The sequence below is a fragment of the Littorina saxatilis genome, linkage group LG9 (assembly GCF_037325665.1).
Source record: "Littorina saxatilis isolate snail1 linkage group LG9, US_GU_Lsax_2.0, whole genome shotgun sequence".
NCBI classification, from domain to species: Eukaryota; Metazoa; Mollusca; class Gastropoda; order Littorinimorpha; family Littorinidae; genus Littorina; species Littorina saxatilis.
This window is the reverse complement of record NC_090253.1, coordinates 59,236,644-59,254,382: the sequence shown is the minus strand read 5'-3', so window position 1 is coordinate 59,254,382 and position 17,739 is coordinate 59,236,644. Positions and strand designations below refer to the sequence as shown.

At 46.2% G+C, this 17,739-nt stretch overlaps 1 protein-coding gene across 2 annotated transcripts in view; it reads left to right on the top strand.

Moving 5' to 3' along the window:
• Positions 1–17,739, top strand: part of LOC138976627 (HEAT repeat-containing protein 6-like) — a 42,503-nt gene that overhangs the window by 17,873 nt on the left and 6,891 nt on the right. The window contains exons 14-25 of one of the 2 annotated variants that reach the window (XM_070349495.1): positions 4,313–4,503; positions 4,869–4,950; positions 5,579–5,671; positions 7,232–7,369; positions 7,491–7,613; positions 8,508–8,632; positions 12,944–13,104; positions 14,258–14,334; positions 14,882–14,959; positions 15,453–15,674; positions 16,399–16,441; positions 16,541–16,636. In XM_070349495.1, coding sequence (XP_070205596.1) covers positions 4,313–4,503; positions 4,869–4,950; positions 5,579–5,671; positions 7,232–7,369; positions 7,491–7,613; positions 8,508–8,632; positions 12,944–13,104; positions 14,258–14,334; positions 14,882–14,959; positions 15,453–15,674; positions 16,399–16,441; positions 16,541–16,636 — 1,429 coding nt within the window. Of the gene's footprint in view, positions 1–4,312; positions 4,504–4,868; positions 4,951–5,578; positions 5,672–7,231; positions 7,370–7,490; positions 7,614–8,507; positions 8,633–12,943; positions 13,105–14,257; positions 14,335–14,881; positions 14,960–15,452; positions 15,675–16,299; positions 16,442–16,540; positions 16,637–17,739 lie in introns of those variants that run through there. The other variant, XM_070349496.1, reaches the window with a different exon arrangement.

Here is a 17,739-nt window from a genome sequence, read left to right as displayed (position 1 = left end):
GTACTTGAAGGGCAGTCTGAACGTCCTTGCAGACACTTTGAGCAGAGGGGACAGGATTGTTCATTCAGAGTGGACTCTCACACACCAGTCTTTGCAGCGGCTTTGGTCGCAGATCGACAAGCCCAAGATAGATCTCTTTGCGACGAGGTTTTCGGCGAGACTTCCTCTCTTTGTGTCCCCCTTCCCGGATCCTCTGGCCTGGAAGGTGAATGCTCTGGAAGTGGATTGGTCAGATCTTCCGGCGTATGCTTTCCCTCCGTTCTGCCTCTTAGGCAAAGTCCTCAGGAAAGTGGACTTAGAGAAACCAGCGCTGGTTCTGGTCGCGCCTCTGTGGCCAAGCCAGCACTGGTTTCCCGACCTACTGCGTCTAGCAGTTCGGCCCCCGATCCCTCTCGCCCTGAAAAGAGGAGATCTCGTGCAGCCTCGGTCAGGCGTTCAGCACGAGAACCCACAGATCCTGGCCCTTCACGCGTGGATTCTGTCCGAAGCGCTTTGCGTAGGGCAGGGGCCTCTTCCCCTACTCTGAGATTCGTTGGACATGCACATAGAAAATCGACGTCTTCGGTTTACTCATCGCACTGGGCCTCTTGGTCTAGGTGGTGCGCGCTTAACGGGGTTAAACCTCTTTCACCTAGGTCTATTCATGTAGCCAACCATCTGTCGTGGTTGGCTGATCAGGGGGCTTCTCCCTCTTCTATTAGGGTCCGGAGGTCGGCGATCTCTTCGACCCTCGCGCAATTAGGCCACAAAATTTCGCTCGGAGGGGTTATCGCTAGTGTTATTAAGGGGGCTGCCCTTTTAGCAGCTCGTTCAAAATCGCTTCTCCCTGCATGGGATTTGTTCCTGGTCTTACGTTTCTTAGCCTCGGAAGAGTTCGAGCCTCTTTTGTCAGCCAGTTTGGCCGATTTGACGCGTAAGACTGTGTTTTTAACGCTTCTCTCTACTTCAAGGAGAGGTAGTGAGGTGCACTCTTTGTCGGGTTTAGACAAGGATATTGCGTTCGAGAAGGATGGTTCCATTTCTCTCAGATTTGTTCCCGGCTTTCTCGCGAAAAACCAGAAACCTGGCCAGCTTTCTCCAATCTTGCGCATCCCACCCTTGAGCAAGATTTTGGCTCCTGGAGATCCCGATATTGCAAATTGTCCTGTGAGAGCTCTCCGATGTTATCTGTCTCGAACTCGGCCTGTTAGGTCAGAAAGTCAAAAGCTTCTTTTCATATCTTTAAACACGGCTAGGTGTAAGGATATAGCTAAGGTGACTCTGGCCAAATGGATCTCCACTCTGATCAAACGAGCATATGCCTGGTGGCAAGTGCAGTCGGGTGATATTAGGGCAGTGTTGCCTCTCACCGCGGCTAGAACCCATGAGGCGAGAGCCTGGGCATCCACTGTGGCAGTTCTTCGGTCCGGCAAGCTAGCCGAGGTACTGGAAGCTGCTTATTGGCGTTCTGAGGACGTTTTCGTCAACTTTTACCTCAGAGACGTCGCTTCTGTCAGACAGGATGGAAGCTCCGCGCTGCCTGCCATGGTAGCGGCGGGACAGGTCCTGCGTGCCTAGTTTTGGTAAGTACCCACCACCTATAGTAGCAATCTGCTATATGTGAGTTGGGTAATAATATGTAATTTAATCCAAAATTTTAATAATAAATTTTCATTTAATTAATATACTTACCCAACTCACATCGTTTAAACCCTCCCGCCTCCCCGCTGTGGTGGTATTGGGTTCTAAAAAAGTAGTGAGTTGGGCTTCGTTCGAATGATACAAATGGCGGCGTATGCGCACGCATACGGATGTTGGACCGGACATCGGTCTGATATTATGGGATGGATCACTCTTTTTTAGGGTGGTCTCCCTTGTTACCAAGGGGAACGCGTACAGCGTTACCAGCACTGAACTAGAGTTAATTGCTATATGTGAGTTGGGTAAGTATATTAATTAAATGAAAATTTATTATTAAAATTTTGGATACATCACTCGGCATACACACACCTGTCTTCACTGACCAGGTAAACATGGGTACATCACCTGGCATACACACACCTGTCTTCACTGACCAGGTAAACATGGGTACATCACCTGGCATACACACACCTGTCTTCACTGACCAGGTAAACATGGGTACATCACTCGGCATACACACACCTGTCTTCACTGACCAGGTAAATATGGGTACATCGCTTGGCATACACGCACCTGTCTTCACTGACCAGGTAAACATGGGTACATCACCTGACATACACACACCTGTCTTCACTGACCAGGTAAATATGGGTACATCGCCTGGCATACACACACCTGTCTTCACTGACCAGGTAAACATGGGTACATCACTCGGCATACACACACCTGTCTTCACTGACCAGGTAAACATGGGTACATCGCCTGGCATACACACACCTGTCTTCACTGACCAGGTAAATATGGGTACATCACCTGGCATACACACACCTGTCTTCACTGACCAGGTAAACATGGGTACATCACCTGGCATACACACACCTGTCTTCACTGACCAGGTAAACATGGGTACATCACCTGGCATACACACACCTGTCTTCACTGACCAGGTAAACATGGGTACATCGCCCGGCATACACACACCTGTCTTCACTGACTAGGTAAATATGGGTACATCGCCCGGCATACACACACCTGTCTTCACTGACCAGGTAAATATGGGTACATCGCCTGGCATACACACACCTGTCTTCACTGACCAGGTAAATATGGGTACATCACCTGGCATACACACACCTGTCTTCACTGACCAGGTAAATATGGGTACATCACCTGGCATACACACACCTGTCTTCACTGACCAGGTAAACATGGGTACATCACTCGGCATACACACACCTGTCTTCACTGACCAGGTAAACATGGGTACATCACTCGGCATACACACACCTGTCTTCACTGACCAGGTAAATATGGGTACTCTGCCTGTCACACACACCTGTCTTCACTGACCAGGTAAATATGGGTACATCGCTTGGCATACACGCACCTGTCTTCACTGACCAGGTAAAGGTGTCACAGTCACTGATTGTTTTGTGGTGTAACTGATGACAGCTGTGTGTTTGTGTGTGTGGGGGGGGGGGGGGTTACATTTTCAAAGGTTAGAAACATAAAATCAGAGAAAACAGTCTTAAAAGGAAGGGAGTCTTAAACTGGGAGGCCTTAAAAGGCGCTTTTCACTGTGCCTGGTCCTGACTACCTGTACCAAAATATATTACTGAAAGTATGGTTGTGTCATGTGAAACCATGCTTGAAAAGTTGATCATTTCAGTCTGTCATTTTTCACAACCCAACCCTCTTGACTATTCACTCTGTCACAACCCAACCCTCTTGACTATTCACTCTGTCACAACCCAACCCTCTTGACTCTTCACTCTGTCACAACCCAACCCTCTTGACTATTCACTCTCTCACAACCCAACCCTCTTGACTGTTCACTGTCACAACCCAACCCTCTTGACTATTCACTCTGTCACAACCCAACCCTCTTGACTTTCACTCTGTCACAACCAACCCTCTTGACTATTCACTCTGTCACAACCCAACCCTCTTGACTATTCACTCTGTCACAACCCAACCCTCTAGACTATTCACTCTGTCACAACCCAACCCTCTTGACTATTCACTCTGTCACAACCCAACCCTCTTGACTATTCACTCTCTCACAACCCAACCCTCTTGACTGTTCACTGTCACAACCCAACCCTCTTGACTATTCACTCTGTCACAACCCAACCCTCTTGACTATTCACTCTGTCACAACCCAACCCTCTTGACTATTCACTCGGTCACAACCCAACCCTCTAGACTATTCACTCTGTCACCACCCAACCCTCTTGACTATTCACTCTGTCACAACCCAACCCTCTTGACTATTCACTCTGTCACAACCCAACCCTCTTGACTATTCACTCTGTCACAACCCAACCCTCTTGACTATTCACTCTGTCACAACCCAACCCTCTAGACTATTCACTCTGTCACAACCCAACCCTCTTGACTATTCACTCTGTCACAACCCAACCCTCTTGACTATTCACTCTGTCACAACCCAACCCTCTTGACTATTCACTCTGTCACAACCCAACCCTCTTGACTATTCACTCTGTCACAACCCAACCCTCTTGACTATTCACTCTGTCACAACCCAACCCTCTTGACTATTCACTCTGTCACAACCCAACCCTCTTGACTATTCACTCTGTCACAACCCATACAAACCTGACAGAGTTATTTTCGGAATTCCTCTATTTGTTCCTTCTCACCGGCCAACCCTCTTGACTGTGTCTTCCAGATGCTGCAGGCTCAGGTCCACGAGACGTCGTGGGTGATCAAGCTGTGCATCAGGAATATCTTGCCGCAGCCCGCCCCTAGCAGCCTGGGTGGAGGGGAAGGGAGTGGGGCCGCTGTGGAGCCGCTGCCTGTCAGGCTGGAATCTCTACAAGTGCTGGCCATGTTGGCAAGAGGATACTTCCCCATCGTAAGGTACGAGCTGCTATGGCTTGAGATCACCATACTGTGGCTGTCATGTTGACTGAAGCATGTACATAGTTGTGGTGCCTCATGTTTTCTTTTCGTAGCTGCATAGATCAGACTTGGCAGTGGTTAAAGCTACGTTCGCTTTATAGTGTCTGTTTCTATGATGCAGAAAGCTTCTTTTCACACTGCAAGTAGGTCCGTTTAGATTCAATGTAAGCCTTGCATCTTTTGCATTGACAGTCTCCAATTTGTGGATTTGTCGAATTAGATTTTGTAGTGGGAAAAATATATGTATGCAGTATTGTTTTCACTCTCTTAGAACACTAGATCATTATGCACTGTGGCTGTGATAGGGGTGTCTTGTGTTGCAGGAGTCAGCTGGGGCTGATTCAGGACTTGATACAGAGATGTTTGGAGGACTCAGACCCTACCATCAAACTTCACGGCTGTAAGGTACGTGTGTCAATGTTTACCTGTGTATATGGCTGTAAGGTGTGTCAATGTTTACCTGTGCATGTGGCACCATCTTAAGCCCAGCTGGATTTTTTCAATGACTGCTTGAAGTGCTTCATTTAGTGCTGTTCACATGGAGGATCTGAGACTAGCCCATTCAGTCAAAAGGGGCCTGATAGCTCAGTTGGTAGAGCACTGGACTTTGGATCTGCAGGTGGCTGATAACACCTAAATACGCACACACTTGGGAAGCGCGACTTTTGTTGCTGCTAGCTTTCCACTAGGAGAAATCAAACCAAATTTTTCCGCAATGGGATAGTAAAGTAACGAAAAGGAGAACAAAATCTGTAAGTCTGTCCTTAACTAGGCAAAGTCGACTACGTGAAGCATACTTTGTGAAGCTGGCCGCACGGAGCTTTAGCATTAAGTTTGAACACAACACACACTGAGCTTTAGCATTAAGTTTGAACACAACACACACTGAGCTTTAGCATTAAGTTTGAACACAACACACACTGAGCTTTAGCATTAAGTTTGAACACAACACACACTGAGCTTTAGCATTAAGTTTGAACACAACACACACTGAGCCTATTTTGCAGTGTCCGTGTGTATTGTGTGTGTTCAGGTGCTGGAGGAGCTGGGGACGGTGATGATCAAAGACGTCCAGGACAACGAGACGGCAGCCAGCCCCTCACCGCAAGCCCTCACCATTCACCAGGTACAGCTTGCCGTACAGTGGAACCCGTCTGCTAACACCCTCATCAATCAGACAAAATCACCTTTCACAAAGGAGGGAGTTTTGCAAGAAGGGTAAATTTACTGAGGTTGTTAACAGAAAGTGCAAGAAAGCAGGATCTTGAAGGGGGGGGGGGGGGGGGGGGGGAAGACCGGCACGGTTGGCCTAGTGGTAAGGCGTCCGCCCCGTGATCGGGAGGTCGTGGGTTCGAACCCCGGCCGGGTCATACCTAAGACTTTAAAATTGGCAATCTAGTGGCTGCTCCGCCTGGCGTCTTGCATTATGGGGTTAGTGCTAGGACTGGTTGGTCCGGTGTCAGAATAATGTGACTGGGTGAGACATGAAGCCTGTGCTGCGACTTCTGTCTTGTGTGTGGCGCACGTTATATGTCAAAGTAGCACCGCCCTGATATGGCCCTTCGTGGTCGGCTGGGCGTTAAGCAAACAAACAAACAAACAAACAAACAAAAGGGGGGGGGGGGGGGGGGGGGGGGGGGTCTTCAATACGGGAATCTTAAAAGGGGGGTTCCACTGTATGTGTTTGTTCACATGTGAGAAGTTATGCCCTAGTTGTTACATACATGCCTGATTTGAGCTAAACATTCTAGAGGCGGAAGGCAAAGCTGATAAAGAAGTGAAGTGGATGAAATTGAATATATTATTTTTAATTTTGAAAAATTGTTTAGCGTTTATGTAAATTTGATCCTAGCAAGTCTAAATTGCTCAAAATCTGAACACCCATCAATCTTCTTAATTTTCCACACCGTTTTTAGCATGTAACTTGAAAGTGTTGGGCGACGATTGCTGTGTTTTCCTGAAAGCTGTCACATACATGCAGGCACTCACCCAAGCACACTCATGCAGGTTTGTTCATTCTGGCTGCATTTGCTTCATTTAGTTATGTGTGTTTCCTTCGTGACCTTCTGTCGATGCCTCCCAACACAACTGCCTGGAGAAAGGTTTCTGTCTCTTCTGTCCTCACGTCCCCATGACGACTGTCCTAGTCAGTGGATTGATGATGATGATGATGTGATGTGATGTGATGTGATGTGATGTGATGTGATGTGATGTGATGTGATGTGGTGTGGTGTGGTGTGGTGTGGTGATGTGATGTGGTGGTGTGATGTGATGTGATGTGTGGTGTGTGGTGTGGTGATGTGATGTGATGTGATGTGATGTGGTGTGGTGTGGTGAGGTGTGGTGTGGTGATGTGATGATGTGGTGATGTGATGTGGTGTGGTGTGGTGTGTGTGGTGATGTGATGTGATGTGATGTGGTGAGGTGTGGTGTGGTGTGGTGTGGTGATGTGATGTGATGATGTGGTGATGTGATGTGGTGTGGTGTGGTGTGATGTGGTGTGGTGTGGTGTGGTGATGTGATGTGATGTGATGTTGATGTTGATGTGATGTGATGTGATGTGATGTGATGTGATGTGATTTGATTTGATTTGATTGATTGATTGACGGCGACGACATGTGTTTCTTACAACACAGACAACACACAAATCATTGCCATTTCATTGTGGAGTATTCTATTTGCACAGGCACTGTCCGTGTGGCAGTCGGTACTGGACGGACCCCTGCTGACCATTCTGCAACAGTCGGACACCACCAACCCTGTGAGGGCCAGTGCCTGTGACTGTGTGGCCAACGTGGGGGCTGAGATCTTTACTCTGCTCACAGTGAGTGCTATTTTGTTCATGCAATGCGTCTTCCACTCACAAACTCCTTGTCTAGCGTTATTACTCGCTTGTTTATTTCAACATTCCTTAACCGTATGCTTCATTTGTTTCATGTGAACAGAAGGAACAACAACAGCTGTGCCTGAAGCTGGTGCTGAAACTAACACAGAGTAGCGATCGCCTGGTGATGTCTGCGGCCGTCAGAGCTCTGGGTGTCATGGTGCTCTACCCATGTCTGTCTCAGGTCAGTCGCACACATTGTTATTTGATCCGTGGCCGGTCGACCTCCGATAGTTTTGACATGCTGGTCTTCTGATCGAAACTCTTTTTTTGTAGCTTATTAATAGAACCAATACATTTTTTGTTTGATCCAGGTCCACTGACCGATTCTCCTCTGAGTCTAGGAACAACATTGCATTATTACGTTGTTATTGCACAGTGTTCTGATGCTCTATCCCTGCCCCTGTCACCATTTGTGTATAAACCGTTGATTTCTTCAAAGTTTACATGAAGAAATGGCTTTTGATGCCCAGTGGTCTCACTGGAAAGGTGAATTATACAGAAACAAAAATTGGCCATGGGTCTTTTTGGGTGGATGGTGTGGGCTGGTTGTCATTATTATTTGATGTGGTTGCTATGGAAGGGTGAATTATTAGAAAAAAACCTCTTCATGGCTCCTTTGGGTGGTCGTTGTGGGCGGGTGGTCCTTATCAAGAGGTGGTCACGTGGCTAGGTTCGACTGTTTGAGATTTGATGATTTACTGACACTGTTTGTTTGCAGGATGTGAATTTTGTGGCTAACATGGCCAACATCATCGTGAAATGTATCAGTGTTCCCAGCATCAACTGTGTGATATCTGATGATTTGCTGACACTGTCTGTTTGCAGGATGGGATATCTGATGATTTGCTGACACTGTCTGGCTGTTTGCAGGATGTGATATCTGATGATTTGCTGACACTGTCTGTTTGCAGGATGTGATATCTGATGATTTGCTGACACTGTCTGTTTGCAGGATGTGATATCTGATGATTTACTGACACTGTCTGTTTGCAGGATGTGATATCTGATGATTTACTGACACTGTCTGTTTGCAGGATGTGATATCTGATGATTTACTGACACTGTCTGTTTGCAGGATGTGAATTTTGTGGCTGACGTGGCCAACGTCATCTTGAAGTGTATCAGTGTTCCCAGCATCAACGTTAAGATCAAGGCCGCCTGGTCGCTCGGCAACCTGTGTGATGCGCTGGTCGTCAACAAGTTAGTATCGTCTTTTCTGTTACGTTTCCTCCAGTATAGTCACCAGTAGTTGGGTACAGTGAATCCCTCCTTTTAAGATCTTTGCAAATTTGAGAAAATCAGGTTGTAACAGGGTGACACAAAAAAAAGAGTACCCAAACAAAACGTCATAAATTGAACAAAAATAAAGCAATCTTCATAAAATTTATTTACACACACAAGTAGCCTCTGCATGATTTGCACAGAAAATTTTAGCGTTCAAGCTTGTCTTTCAGGAAAGTTATGCTCATTCTACAGAACATGCTCCAAATGGCCTCCCCCGGATTTAAATCCCCCAGATTTCTATCTTTGGGGGTTCCTGAAAGACAACGTCTACAGGAACAACCCACAGACAATCACAGAACTCAAGAGAGCCATCACAACAACCATTCGCGGAATCTCGCAACAGGAGTGTGTGCGGGTGATTGATAACTTTGCGCGACGAGTTCAAGTTTGCCTGCAGCGGCGCGGAGGCCATTTGGAGCATGTTCTGTAGAATGAGCATAACTTTCCTGAAAGACAAGCTAGAACGCTAACATTTTCTGTGCAAATCATGCAGAGGCTACTTGTGTGTGAAAATAAATTTTATGAAGATTGCTTTATTTTTGTTCAATTTATGACGTTTTGTTTGGGTACTCTTTTTTTTGGGTCACCCTGTAACAGGGATGGATTCTGAAAATTGAGGGTACATTTACAGAGGCTGTGAACCCAAAGTCTGAGTAAACAGGTTCTCAAAAGTGAGGGAATCTTAGAGACAGAAGTTTAAAAAGCGGTTCCACTGGAAAAGAGACCTTTCAGATTAAAACTGTCCCTACTTTTACTGTGCGCTCTGATTTTCTTTTCATGCTGTCTGTAAGTTTGCCACCATTTTAAGATTCTTCTCTTGTATGACCACATTTTGTCATGTTTTTGGTGATCCTAACACTATATAAAGAGGCGTGTACCAATACATCTTGCTTTGACAATTGTAGCGGAAATACATTAAGTAGAAGTGCAACGCCAAGGTACTGCATACCCCAGCGAAAGACAAACCTCTCTCTCACTCTCTCTGTCTCTGTCTCTGTCTCTGTCTCTCTCTCTCTCTCTCTCTCCCTCTCTCTCTCTCTCTCTCTCTCTCTCTCTCTCTCTCTCTCTCTCTCTCTCTCTCTCTCTCTCTCTCTCTCTCTCTCTCTCTCTCAAACACACACACACACACATACCCCAAGTTACACACGTACACACATACACACTCACTCACACGCACTCACTCACTCTCTCACACACACTTCATACACACAAAACATACCCCCATACGCACATATAGACGGACATACACACCTTTACAAACAAACACACACACACACACTTACGCACACACACACACACACACACACACTCTCTCTCTCTCTCTCTCTCTTTCTCTCTCTCTTATACAAACAGACACACACACACATGTACATATGCACGCACACACACATTGACTCACACAATTCTCATACACACAAAACACACACTCATACACACATAGACCGGCACGGTTGGCCTAGTGGTAAGGCGTCCGCCCCGTGATCGTGAGGTCGTGGGTTCGAACCCCGGCCGGGTCATACCTAAGACTTTAAAATTGGCAATCTAGTGGCTGCTCCGCCTGGCGTCTGGCATTATGGGGTTAGTGCTAGGACTGGTTGGTCCGGTGTCAGAATAATGTGACTGGGTGAGACTTCTGTCTTGTGTGTGGCGCACGTTATATGTCAAAGCAGCACCGCCCTGATATGGCCCGTTGTTAAGCAAACAAATACGCACACAGACGGACACACACACCTTTACAAACAAACACATATACACACTCATACACACACAAACATACACACAAACTCATGCACACACACATTCACACACTCTCTCTCTCTCCCTCTCTCTCTCTCTCTCTTTCTTACACACACACACACACACACACACACACACACACACACACACACACACACACACACACACACACACACACACACACACACAGACACACACACACACACACACACACACACACACACACACAGACACTCACACGAGTACAGACTCATGCACACACACATACACACACAAACTGTAACACTAACTCATGTGCACAAAATGAACACACACACACACACACCGCGTGAGAGAAAAAGACTACAGGGAGGCATGACGTCATGATGCATTAATTGACGTCAAAGACTTTCGACCGTGACTTTTTTGCTGTCCTTAATCTCTCCTCTTCTTACGCGAGCTTTATCCATAGACTTGGAAACTACGGAATTGCTACCCGTCCAAAGCGGCCTTGGGTGGCGTTTGCTCAAAAAATGGGGGCGCCTATTGCACCCACCGTATTTTGTTAGTATGGTCCCAATTTTTGGTGAACTTCCATCTTCAACTGTAGCCCGTAGCCGGGCACAAAGAATCCTTCTTTATCATGTATTATCGGTGTGAAAATTTCTCAAGTCGATTACAGTACAGCGTTCGTGGGATACCTCCAGCTTCGCTGGGATAAATAAGTGAAATCTAGTAAAAAGTGAAATGTACTTGTTGATCAAAACCCGGTCGCTGCCGCCTGGTGGGTTAGGAGGGGAGATTTTTCCGATCTCCCAGGTCAACTTATGTGCAGACCTGCTAGTGACTTAACCCCCTTCTTGTGTACATGCAAGCACAAGACCCAGTGCGCACGGAAAAGATCCTGTAATCCATGTCAGAGTTCAGTGGGTTATAGAAACACAAAAATACCCAGCATGCCTCCCCCGAAATTGGCGTATGCTGCCTGAATGGCGGGGTAAAAACGGTATACACGTAAAAATCCACTCGTGCTCAAAACATGAGTGATTGTTGGAGTCTAAGCCCATGAACGAAGAAGAAGACGAAGATCAAAACCAACATATTTTTGAACAAAGAAGAAATGAACAAGCTGTTACATCTACTGTGGAACCTTTAAACGTTTGGTCCTAGTTGGAGGGCCCTTCTGAATAAATTAAGGACATCTTCCTTTGTCCCAATGTCTAGCAACTTCTTCTTCTTCAGCGTTCCAGAATTGTCTGGTTACGTGTGAGCTCGTTTGCCCATTTGGGTTCCCCACACTATACTCTGAGAGCATAGTCAGCTTCACTCCGCTTTCGTTGAGTAGGCATGCTGGGTATTTTCGTGTTTCCATAACCCACCAAACTCTGACATGGATTACAGGATCTTTTCCGTGCGCACTTGGTCTTGTGCTTGCGTGTACACACGAAGGGGGTTAAGTCACTAGCAGGTCTGCACATAAGTTGACCTGGGAGATCGGAAAAATCTCCACTCTTAACCAACCAGGCGGCAGCGACCGGGATTCGAACTCACGACCTCCCGATTAGGAGGCCGACGTCTTACCACCACGCCACTGCGCCCGTCAGTCTAGCAACAATATTAAACTATACCTGTCATGAAAGGACACCTTCAATAGATGGACACTTTTGACTCTCTTCTAATCACCAATCAATCAATCAATCAATGAGGCTTATATTTGCGCATATTCCGCGGGTACAGTTCTAGGCGCTCTGCAGTGATGCCGTGTGAGATGAAATTTTATACGGCCAGTAGATTGCAGCCATGTCGGCGCATATTTACCTTTCACGGCCTTATTCCAAGTCACACGGGTATGGTAGACAATTATTAACTGTGCCTAAGCAATTTTGCCAGGAAAGACCCTTTTGTCAATCGTGGGATCTTTAACGTGCACACCCAATGTAGTATACACGGGGGGTGGTTCGGACACCGAAGAGAGTCTGCACACAAAGTTGACTCTGTGAAATAAATTTCCGCCTCTGCCTCTGAACTATGCCTTCCTTCTTCTTAGTTCATGAAACTCCCACGTTAACTCATGCTTTTGCACGGATGGGTTTTTATGTGTATGACCGTTTTTACCCTGATATTCAGGCAGCCATACGTCGCTTTCGGAGGAAGCATGCTGGGAATTTTTGTGTTTTTTTAACCTACCAAACTCTGACATGGATTACAGGATCTTTTCCGTGCACACTTGGCCATGTGCTTGCGTGTACACACGAAGGGGAAAAAGGCATAAGCAGGTCTGCACATAAGTTGACCTGGGAGATCAGAAAAATCTCCACCCTTAACCCACCAGGCACGGCCAGGATTTGAACTCACGACCTTCCCCATAGGATGCTGATGTCTCATCCACCAGGCCACTGCACCCGTCAGTACCATGCCAAACGCTTGCTCTTAACTTTGTTTTTTTTGGTGATCATTGCAAACTAAGGTTATGAATGATAATCAAAGTGGAACGACATGTTTGTTTCCCAGAGACAAGGGAGACAAGCAGTTCATGGACCAGTTCTCGGACATGTTGCTGTCGTCCATGTTGATGGCGGCCGCCAAGGCCACACAGGACAGCGACAAGGTCAAGTGTAACGCTGTGCGAGCCGTCGGGAACATGCTGCGATACCTGCCTGCAAGGAGTTTGGGTAGGTTGTCTTCAACCTTTTTTTCGTTTATTTTTATTTTCTGTTGTATACTAAATTTAAAATATGTTAATGGTTGATTGATTATTTAATTGATTGATTTACTATTTAAGTATTTGATTGATTGGTTGATTTACTTGCTTATGATGTGTGTGTGTGTGTGTGTGTGTGTGTGTGTGTGTGTGTGTGTGTGTGTGTGTGTGTGTTTTCATTTTTTCATTTTTCATTTTCATTTTCATTACTTTATTGTCCCATCGCTGGGAAATTCGGGTCGCTTCCTCCCAGTGGAAAGCTAGCAGCAACGGAGTCGCGCTACCCAGGTGTCTGCGTGTTTAGGTGTATTCAGCCACCTGCACTTATGGCAGAATGACCAAGGTCTTTTACGTGCCATTGTGATGACACGGGGGTGGGACATGGATTCCGTCTCTGGGTCTGCACATAAAGTTGACCCGTGTCCGTCCCGGCCCGAATTCGATCCTGCGACCTTCCGATCACAAGTCCAGTGCTCTACCAACTGAGCTACCGGGCCCCCGTGTGTGTGTGTGTGTGTGTGTGTGTGTGTGTGTGTGTGTGTGTGTGTGTGTGTGTGTGTGTGCTCCCCCACACTTACATGGTTGATCATGTATTTGCATCTTTTCACAAAAGGTGGCTCTTTGATCATGTCTCCTGGCATCTTTAAGAGTTGGGCAACTATAACGTGTACATGAACCTTGTCACATGCATGTCCCTACAATTGTTTACAAGCTAAAGATACTTTGTATTGTCAGTACATTAAAATGAGAATTTACTAGTAGCTGTATTCCTTATTGACCGGCACGGTTGGCCTAGTGGTAAGGCGTCCGCCCCGTGATCGGGAGGTCGTGGGTTCGAACCCCGGCCGGGTCATACCTAAGACTTTAAAATTGGCAATCTAGTGGCTGCTCCGCCTGGCGTCTGGCATTATGGGGTTAGTGCTAGGACTGGTTGGTCCGGTGTCAGAATAATGTGACTGGGTGAGACATGAAGCCTGTGCTGCGACTTCTGTCTTGTGTGTGGCGCACGTTATATGTCAAAGAAGCACCGCCCTGATATGGCCCTTCGTGGTCGGCTGGGCGTTAAGCAAACAAACAAACAAACAAAATTCCTTATTGAGTGTGGAATGTAATTGTCATTGCAGGCAAAAGTCACATTGTGGATGCAGTGGCCAGCAGTGTCAAGATCATCATCAAGACCATGAACAGTGGACCCATGAAGGTGATTACTGGCTGGTGGTCTAACAATGTGGGACACACACACACACACGCAACTCATTCATGGAATGAAAGGCAGGACAAGCAATCAATCAATCAATCAATGAGGCTTATATCGCGCATATTCCGTTGGTACAGTTCTAGGCGCTCTGTAGTGATGCCGTGTGAGATAAAATTTTATACGGCCAGTAGATTGCAGCCATTTCGGCGCATATTTACCTTTCAAAGCAATATCAAAGGAACTCATGTGATGTCATCTCTTACAAACTTTACATATTCATTATTCTGCCAAGATACTCCTCGTGTCAAACCAGAGATCTCACACTCTGCAGAGTTTGGCACATCTTACCAAGCAAAACAATATTAAACATAAAAAATAAGTAAATTACAAAAAACAAATAAATCAACAACAAATAAATTCAAAGAAATAGATAAATTAAACGCTCACCAGGTGTATAAAAAAAATGATGTGGCAGGTGCACTAACCACCAAGCCCAATGAAGCCCCAGAAAACATTCAGCCAGTATAGTTGTGAATGTGTTCCATTGCAGGTGCGGTGGAACAGTTGTTATGCCATTGCCAACATGCTGCGCAACCCTCTGCTCTTGACTGGAGACACCCCATGGCTGGTCAGTTTTGGTTCACATGTATTATGTTTTCAGACAGAGACATGTGATGTTGATTGACATGTGTGTTGATCATTATTTGTCTTGGGATGTGTGCCTGAGCGCTGAGCTGAATTTTGGTATGTATGTGAGTGAGTGTGTGTGTGTGTGTGTGTTGTGTGTGTGTTTGTGTGTGTGTGTGTGTGTGTGTGTGTGTGTGTGTATGTTTGTGTGTGTGTGCGCATGTTTTGTGTGTGTGTGTGTGTGTGTGTGTGTGTGTGTGTGTGTGTGTGTGTGTGTGTGTGTGTGTGTGTGTGTATGTGTGTGCACGCATGTGTGTGTGTGTGTTTGCGTGCATGCGTTTGTGTGTGTAAAAAAATATGTCTATGGACAAAGCAAGGAGAGTGTGCCAGCATGTGTTGCCTGGTGTCTCCCTGTCCACCATGTTGTGCACTCATCATATCCACAAACATACTCCTTCGTAATTTTAAATCACAAGTTTCATTTCACCCCCTAGGTGGCAGTGCTAACAGCCCTGAGTCAGGTGGTGAAGGACTGCAACAACTTCAAGGTTCGCATCAACTCGGCCCTGGCACTGGCCGTGCCCGCAGAGCGACAGCACTATGGCGATGTGGTCCTGTACGTCACTGTGTGGCACAGTCTGCTCCAGTCGCTCAAGACCGCCGAAAACATCACCGACTTTGCCGAGTTCAGATACAGGGACAGCTTGACAGAACAGGTGACTTGGTCTCTCACTTTCTTCGGTAAATAACCCCCCTTTTAATGTCTTAAAAAGAAAGAGAAAAGGAGGTCTTGGACAAGGAGGAGTATTAAAATGGAGGTCAATTTATATTTAGGTTATGGACAGAAACTCTGAAAAGCAAGGCCTTGAAAGGGGGAGGGGGGGGGGGGAGTCTCCCCCTGCGGGTTAGGGGGAAGAATTTACCCGATGCTCCCCAGCATGTCGTAAGAGGCGACTAACGGATTCTGTTTCTCCTTTTACCCTTGTTAAGTGTTTCTTGTATAGAATATAGTCAATGTTTGTAAAGACTTTAGTCAAGCGGGGGGGGGGGGGGGGGGGGGAGGTGTCTTAAAAGGGGGTTCAACTGTGAAAAGTGAAACAACTGCAACTGCACTCCATTGCTCTCTGTGGTTTACCATCTCTAGGAGCTTTGCTGAACTGACTCAGAAAACAAGGATGGTTAAAATAAATGAAAAATTGAATACAGTGTTAATTGGTTGTTATGTTGAGCATAGCATAGGGCAAATCAAAATGAGATAAACAATAGAATATTCTGATAAAGGTGCATGCCGTAAACATTATTCATTAAATTTCACCATCATGAATTGGTCCTCTCTGACAGGTGTGCATGGCGTTACTCCACATGTTGTCACTGAGTGAGACAGGTGACATCGTAGCCTTGTTACCTCACCTGTTGTCATGATTGTGTTCTCTCTCCCAGGTGTGCATGGCGTTACTTCACATGTTGTCACTGAGCGAGACAGGTGACATCGTAGCCTTGTTACCTCACCTGTTGTCATGATTGTGTTCTCTCTCCCAGGTGTGCATGGCGTTACTCCACATGTTGTCACTGAGCGAGACAGGTGACATTGTAGCCTTGTTACCTCACCTGCGGTCCATGGGGTTCCTGCTTCAGGATCACATGTACCGCTTCCTGGCCGACAAGGCGCCAACAAAAGGTGGGTGGAGGAGATTTTTGTCGACTTAGAAGGATTTCATTTTCATGTTTATTACTTTATTGTCCCATCGCTGGGAAATTCGGGTCGCTTCCTCCCAGTGGAAAGCTAGCAGCAACGGAGTCGCGCTACCCAGGTGTCTGCGTGTTTAGGTGTATTCAGCCACCTGCACTTATGGCAGAATGACCGAGGTCTTTTACGTGCCATTGTGGTGACACGGGGCTGGGACATGGCTTCCATCTCTGGGTCTGCACATAAAGTTGACCCGTGTCCGTCCCGGCCCAAATTCGAACCAGCGACCTTCCGATCACAAGTCCAGTGCTCTACGAACTGAGCTACCGGGCCCCCCATATCAGAATCAAGGATCTTCACATTTACTATACTCTGAAACCAGGATATAAGTGTAGTAGGTGCGTTTATGTTTCAGTTTGCTTCTTCTGCTGATTTTTTACTATACTACGAATCATAAAAAACTAGGCAGATGTGTTTAAATGCAGATCTTTGTGATGAGGCTGTTTATTGTAAAACCAGTTATATGACTGAAAAGGTCATTCATTCCCCTACAATATCAAGCAAACAGATTGACTTTTTCGTAAGTTATTGTCTATACAGTGAAACCTACAACACAAACGCCCCCACAAATTAGACACGCAAAAGCGAGGTTTCCACGTTAAAATTTAAAAAAAATGTAAAAGCTAAAACGCAACATGTTTTGATGTCAGTGGAAAGAACAATCAAATCTGTTTCCAAAACAGTCAGTTTTGTTCTCTTATGTTGACTAACAATGACGTAATGGCATGCTGACATTTTCTCCAAACTTTTGAACAAAAATTGATGCAATCAATTTGTTTATTTGTGTTTGTGCCTGTGTGGGAGTGGGGGAGTATACCTAAGTATGTTGCTAGATTTCATCATTTTATACTTTATGGATATTTTTGTGAATGTGTGTGTGTGGGAGTGGGGAGGGAGAGATTATACCTCTGTTGCTGCTTTTTGTTTGTTTGTTCGTTCATGGGCTAAAACTCCCACGGCTTTTACGTGTATGACCGTTTTTACCCCGCCATTGTGGCAGCCATACGCCGCTTTCGGAGGAAGCATGCTGGGTA